This window comes from Solanum tuberosum, unplaced genomic scaffold (assembly GCF_000226075.1).
Source record: "Solanum tuberosum cultivar DM 1-3 516 R44 unplaced genomic scaffold, SolTub_3.0 scf00099, whole genome shotgun sequence".
Classification (NCBI taxonomy): domain Eukaryota; kingdom Viridiplantae; phylum Streptophyta; class Magnoliopsida; order Solanales; family Solanaceae; genus Solanum; species Solanum tuberosum.
In genome coordinates, this window is record NW_006239023.1 from 1,027,498 (window position 1) to 1,034,879 (window position 7,382).

The window sequence follows — 7,382 nt, forward strand, 5'->3', positions numbered from 1 at the left end:
GGTCCACCCCTTACCGCCGCCGCTCTCCGCCGTGGTTCCGGAATAATGTCGACGCTTTTTCGAGAAACGGTAACGAAATCCCTTTCCTCTCGAGTGAAACTGCTGTGACGTCTTTGTTTGTTACTATCTCCGACGGAGGCAGCGGCGGTTGAGACGCTAAACCGTGGATTCTCTGCGACGAGGAAACCGTCTTCGGAATCCTCTTCTAGTTCTAAGTCTAATGGCAGAATTTGTTCGCTTTCAGCTGCGGAAATTTTCCGCGATCGGAAGCTGAAAACAACATTATTCACATCATAAACCCTGGCTTTCCATTCTCCAACGTTCTCTGTTTTGTCTTGCCCTCTCCAATTTGTACGGCCAACTAGTGTTGATTTCGTCACGTCCATTCCAGGACGATACACACTTGTTTGATTACAGAAACTCGCAACGTCGGAATCGCTCAAAGGAGAACCAGCGTTCTCGAAGGCATCATACATTTTACGGTCATCGTGGTTCAAAACTAGCAACGAACCAGCCGGAATATCAGAATTCCGGTCACCATCACCGAGAAAGAGAAAACTCTGATTAGCTCGCTGAACTTTCAAGCCGTCATAACCGGCTAAAGATGTATCTGCTCGAAGATTACCATCGCGTTTCCAGATCTTATACGTATCAGAAGGCGCAATTTTTCCAACGAAGGGAACAATAGAACTTTCAAAATGGAAAGAAATTTCCATGTAGAAGTCACGCATTCTGCGGAGAACAGCAACAAGGCGAGGTAAACGGCGGCGCCACTTGGACCAAGCACCTAAATGATGATGCTGTACCAAAATTGAAACGACATCGGAGCATCTCCGCATAATAGCTTCCTGTAAAGCATTCCAACCAGCAGCATTCTGTAGCGAAATGTCAGCACCGGCAACGGCAAGTGTCCGAGCAGCATAAACGTCATTCAAACGTACGGCGAGGTGTAGTGGAGTTTCACGTTTCGGATTGTCACGGCGGTCAAGTACGGCGGCGATTTTTTCAGCGCTTCGTTCCTGAGCAAGCGAATCGGCCTCGGTCTGTATCCGAGTTGGATCGGCGAGTCGAGGAAGAGAAGCAACGAGTCTGCTTAGAGTAGAATGATCTCCTAAAACGATGGCGTAATGAACAGGGCTATGAGTGTAATCTTCCGGTTTAATCGTGGTCGCCGGTGAAGTTGCCGCCGGTCTGGACATTTTACATGAAATAGAGAATTGGGAAAGCAGAATGTGTTAGGGGTAAGTAAGTAAAGGAAAGAATGGAGTATGATTCTGGAATGGAATGGAATGTTATTGAAGAACGAGAAAGTCAAGGGCAAAGTGGTCCTTTTCTGTATGGGCTTCATTAGTACATTTCTTTCTTTCTTCAGAGAAAGGGGAAGTAAAGAGGACGACTCAAATAGTGTGATCTATAACTTTTTCAAAATTTGAAGAATAAAACGTTTTAAAATTAAATTCAAAATATGCACCTATTATTATTATTAGTACAGTAGTAATTAATTTTCTTAGTATTAAAATGGAAGATAAAATTCTAAGGTAGGGTAATTTAGTCATTCCATAAAAGTGGAGTACGCCAAGTACTGTTTTAGGCGAATAGGCGCGACTTTTATGGATACTTTATTATCTGAATTACGGGGATATGAATATTTTATTCTGTTTTTTCTGAAGCTTTTACAGTTTCTCTGCGGGTTCTCTTTTGTCCTTCACTCCACTTTCTTCTTATTTTGGAAATATTGGAGTATCACATAATTAAAAATAAATTATAATATCCAACGAGGACTAGAAAATCATTTCCTCGATTAAGTGTAACTTAAAATATCCTATGAAGGGAATTTATATGAAACCAACATTCATTAAGCACTATTTAGTTTGGCTAACTGCAATTTTCAAGTTAATTTCCTTTTCAATTTTTTTTTTTCATGTAATAATACTTGACTTATTAACGCCAAACTGAAAATGTCTTTGTTCAACCGTTTAATGTAAGGTAAGCTGATTTTTCATTTTGAATCATTAAATTTTCCATTTTCATGAACTCACAATCCCCCCTATTAAATTGAAGGAAAAAGAGCATAGGTTTAATTTATCGTTATGATGAATCATACGGGTCCTCACTCATCAATCAATGGCAAATCCAATTATGATTTTGTGAGTTCAATAGAACTTAGTGTTTTAAAGTTGAACTACTACATTTATATGTGCAACATATGATACAAGTATAGGTAAGGGTAAGACTATAATTTTAGTACAAAATCCACAACATAAAAATGTTGAATCTAAACACACTAAAATTGGTCAAGTTTACTTTATTTGATATTTACCAAATATCTTCAATCTCCATGAGACATAGCAAATAAATCAAAAGGATGGTGCATAATTGGAACTTAATAGAGAAGATTGAAAAGGGACCTAAGAGTTGAATGTTAGTGGGGTTTGTTGTGTCTATAACAGAAAGAAGCAAACTTAATCAAGGAATTATAAAAGAATGCATCGAAAAGGGAATCGAACAACGTTTCATTTCCGGGTTTATGGATTGGATTCCGTCAGCCTCACGACATAATCAGAGTGAGGCTTTGGTTACCGGCAAACGCTTCTTCAAAGGCGACCCTCTCGAGTTTTCGGTTGTTTCCGTCATTGAAGTAGCCAGAATTATGGACAAGGATATTTTACTCAATTCCCCTCTTACTATTTTGAAAAGCGGAATAAAATGAAATTCCACTAGTGTGTATGTAAGACAACCAACATTCTCTATGTTCAATTGGGCAAGCCAGAGCAAGACTTCTCTGTGAGAATATCCGGCTATCTCCTACGGATATGATTTCTTCATTCTTAATTGCATATCTCAAAATTCATAATAAAATCAAATTAATCGAAAAGAATGGAACAGAGGGGTGTCTGGGTCAAGCAGGACAAAATCTAAACTGGATTTCCAAATCACAAGACAGTTATTAGTACTACTTTACCAAATTTCCTTTCATTGAACACTTAAAGCAGTTAACATTGGTTTCTGTGCAAATCCCATGGATTTGTGTGCATTTCCATTTTTACAACTAAGATTTCTTTTTTGACTACAATACATTTTCTTCCTTTTAAAAAGAAAGAATTCGACCATAGTGTCCGTGTTACTTTAATTTTACCGTTAATATGGAATAAAAAGAAGTGAAGTTCACAAAAGAAATATAAACACTATGAATATATTAATATACTATGACCATATATAATTTAACAAATTATAGCATGTTATTTACTAAGTTATCGCACAATGTTTGTTTTATGTAGTTACATTGCATGAAACATAACATGGTGTAAGGTAATATACATAGTTAAAAGGCTTAAGTCATATGTATCCCCTTAAAGTAATCCGCATAATTCACTTAGACACCTTAACTAGGGTTAGTACCTATTGGACACTTTTATTTACTCAAAACTTGTTTCTATTAGACATTTTTCGACAATAAGTAAAAAAAAATAAAGTGTGTGTAATACACTTGCTGTAATGTGGCAAAATGACTAATTAAAAGGTAACATGTGGCGTTTAGGCCCAACAATTATAGAAAAAAAAAGAATTTTATGTTAAAAAGAGTGAAAATTATTTCAAATAAATTTTCCATCTATTTTTTTTTGTAAAAATAAAAATAAATGAGAATCCAACCCTAACCCAGCCCTCTTTCTTCTTCTTCATCTTCTTCCTAGCAAGATTTTATTTCTCAAAGGACAAAATTCAATTTCTTTATTAACTACTTACATAATTATTTTTTATTCCTTATACGTGAGAGAGATATATTCAAAGAGACGGATATAAAAGTGATGAAGAAAGAGAGTCTGTCAATCGTCTTGAGATCGATAACAAAGAGAAATCGAGAGGACCTAAATTAATTTTATTGAATCATCTGATATTATGTTTGATAATTTTAGTGGATTTATATTTTAATTTGAATGGTAATATTTGTTCGAAGGTGACCGAAATCGACGTCGATCGGCTAACTTTTTTCATGTTCTTTCTTTCTTTTTTTCTTTCAAATTTAATTAGCTGATTCAATTTTTATTTTTTAATAAGTATTGAAAAGAAATAGAGTAGAAAAAAAAAACGGAGGCAGTGGTCTTCTCCGTGAAGAAGACGACGTACAGGGGTGGGTGGGGGCTTTTTCTTTTGTTTTATTTAAGAGTATTTATTACTTTTAAATATATATTTTTTATTTAAATTATTTAAATGTCAAGTGGCACTCCAAGAAGAAAAGTATTAAGTATTTTTTGGAAAAAAATAAAAATAAAACATTATTTAAGTTTTTTCACGCGCTCAGCGAAAGTGTAGTACACTTCTTTTGCCACATCAATATTTTGTGTTTAATAGGTATACTTTTTCAACAATTCAAGTGTTCCATAGGTAATAGTTATAATTGAGGTGTCTAAGTGAAATATGCGGACAACTTTAAGGGGCTGCAGATGACTTTGGCCTAGTTAAAAAGTTAGACATGAAACATAACATGATGTGTAAAGTACTAGACAATGTTAATATACATGCATATCTTAAAAAGTTAGACATGAAACATAACATGATGGTGTAAAGTACTATAGATATTGATTATAACAGTAAGATATGAATGAATTAGAGTCGATTCTTTTTAAAATCTTGAATTCACGTCTATTTAAATATGCCTACTGAGTCGGTCCAATCTAGGCCATTAAGGGTTATACTTATCCATGCCTATCCCAATTTCATTAGGATCAAGAGAGAGAAGGGTGTTCTGCCAACCCCTATTCGTTGACATTCAAATGGAATTTCGATAACCTATTTTAACAATAGACTTCATTTATTTATTAGTGGCATAAAAATTTATATATCGAAAGCCTAAAATTTTGTACCAAGTTGAAAAATAAAAAATTAGATAGGAAAATGATTGTTTTTCTCGAATTTTGCTGTCATCCATCCATTAGGGTCAGATTGATGGAATAAAAAAGATCATATATATTGAATAAACGAGCCCAAAATTATGGTTGTATAAAAAAGTTCCATTTACAATTGTTACAACTAGTTTTTTTTCCTATAGATAGTTTACTTTTAAGTCTACTCTATTTGTTTTATGATTTGAAACTTTGGACTAGATTAGGCTACTAATTTATAGTATTTTAAAGAAAAAGGGTAACTAGCTAGCCGGGCTAAAACATTATTAATAAAATTGGTTTTATAAAATACATCTTTAATTTAAAAAAATTTAAGAAGATATATATAAGGTTAATGAAACTCAAATAATATGAAGCGAAAGAGGATATCAGATAAATAGAACTCAAGTAATATGAAACTGAGGGAGTAATTGGGCACCATATTTGGGAGACAGAATGCATTTTAATTTCATCAACAAGTAATGATGGGCTCTCTACCATCTTTCACATTCATTAGCATCTAAATGCTATTCGTATTTAGGAAAAACATTATTTGTCCTTTTCTTTAAATTGTTTGGCAAAAGTGAAACAAAAGTTAATAAAATCTGATTTCGTCCATTCCTTTCATTTTTGAAGAAGTTGAAAATTTCTTTGTATAATAATTAATTGCTATAACGATACACTTTTATGGATATAGCTTTGATCCAATCACCTTTTGACTCATATAATTAAAAGTAGTCTTATGTACGGAGGGGGAAGGAGTAAGCATCCCTTTCATAGTACTCCCCAAAAATCATTATAAAAAATAATAATCAGTGCATACAAAGCTTTAGATAATTTAATTTGCTACTTCTGTATAGAAATTGTGAAAATATCAAATTAATGTTGGATTTATTAATAGAGGTCGAGTTCGTCATTTCAACCTACTAAGGTATATTATCAACTTTAAAATGTTGAGCCAACTTTAATAGGCATCTTGTTTTACTATATTTTAGTACTCCAACTTTTATAATGTGTATCAATACCGTTTTACAAGTGTTTTTTTCCGACGATTGTACAGGTGGTAAACATCATTCATCTCTGATTCTAAGATTGTGAGTTTGCTACTTAGTTGTGCACTTGGAATAAGTGTTGCATTTTATTTTTCTTCATAAGTTGATCTAATAAAATGTTGCTCCTCCAATGCTAATAAATTATACACATTGTTTCAATTTGTTTGTCTTACTTTCTTTTTAGTATATTTAAAAAACGAATGTTTATTTTCTTTTTTTTGACAATTCTTTAATTTCAACTTTTTACGTGACATGCTTAAAGCTACAAGCTTAAAGACAATTTAATACATTATACATACTTTTAATTTAAAATCACAGGATTCAAAAGCTTCTTTAATTTATTCAACTCAGTCTCAAGTCATAATCAGATAAATAAATTGAATAAGAGGAACTAATATAAACATTTCGAACCTTCTGTCAGACAAGCGTTTGTAGTCCAACGGTTAGGATAATTGCCTTCCAAGCAATAGACCCGGGTTCGACTCCCGGCAGACGCATTTTTTTATTTTCATACAACTTTGTTTTTTTTAAAAAAAAAACACAAAGTAAAAAAGGAGATGAAATATGAACTTAAACTATTCTGAACAATATGTTATTTTCATACCAAATACATATGTTAACTTACACTTCATAATGGTTGGTATTATGATTCATTGACTTAAATTATAGGGCAAATTACAGAAATCACATACTTTTAAGACAAAATTACAATCCATTCCTTAAAAGTTTATAATTACAGAAAATTTTCAAACGGATACAATAATATAAACGCTGATACATTAACCTGATACGCGAGATACAATAATATAAGCGTTAATACATTAATCTGATGCGCGAGATACATTAATCGTTAAGTGAGATACATTACATTTTATACATGATACACTAATTTGATGTACATTTTATACATGATACACTAATTTGATGTACAGATACATTAATCGTTAAGTAAGATACATTACATTTTATACATGATACACTAATCTGATGCGCGAGATACACTAATCTGATGCGCGAAAATGAGGGATTTTGGAGATTTGTAAAACTTATAGGGGATAATGGTAATAAGTAAACTAAAAGGTGAGATTTTTGTAAATTTTCCTAAATTAATTGTAGATATTCTTGGTAAATTATTGAATTTATGAATAGAATATTTTTCTGAGATAATTTAATATGACCTTATCTTGGGCTTTATTAACATTGTTGCATTTCATAACTAAGTCTTGGGCTTTGTTTATTTGATGATGGATAAATACATGAGGAAATGACATATATATACAACTGATAGTTATAATTAGCAATAAATAGCCCAACAATAATTAGCATTTAATAGACAAATAAAAAATAGGAAAAACTACCTATCTAGACATACTTTACTATCATATATATAGATTTTACCTCTAGTTTAAAAATATTACATATAATACCACTTTTTAATAATTATACCATA

At 32.5% G+C, this 7,382-nt stretch overlaps 1 protein-coding gene and 1 non-coding gene across 2 annotated transcripts in view; one reads left to right on the top strand and one right to left on the bottom strand.

Annotated features, from left to right (window-relative positions):
• LOC102598497 (ankyrin repeat domain-containing protein 13C) overlaps window positions 1-1,401 on the bottom strand; it is a 2,445-nt gene extending 1,044 nt beyond the window's left edge. The window contains exon 1 of the mRNA XM_015309082.1: window positions 37-1,401. Coding sequence (XP_015164568.1) covers window positions 37-1,199 — 1,163 coding nt within the window. The 5' untranslated portion in view covers window positions 1,200-1,401. The remainder of the gene's footprint in view (window positions 1-36) is intronic.
• Window positions 1,402-6,357: 4,956 nt separating this feature from the next.
• TRNAG-UCC (transfer RNA glycine (anticodon UCC)) lies at window positions 6,358-6,429 on the top strand. The gene has a single exon. It is a non-coding gene; the product is annotated as a tRNA-Gly (tRNA).
• Window positions 6,430-7,382: the final 953 nt, after the last annotated feature.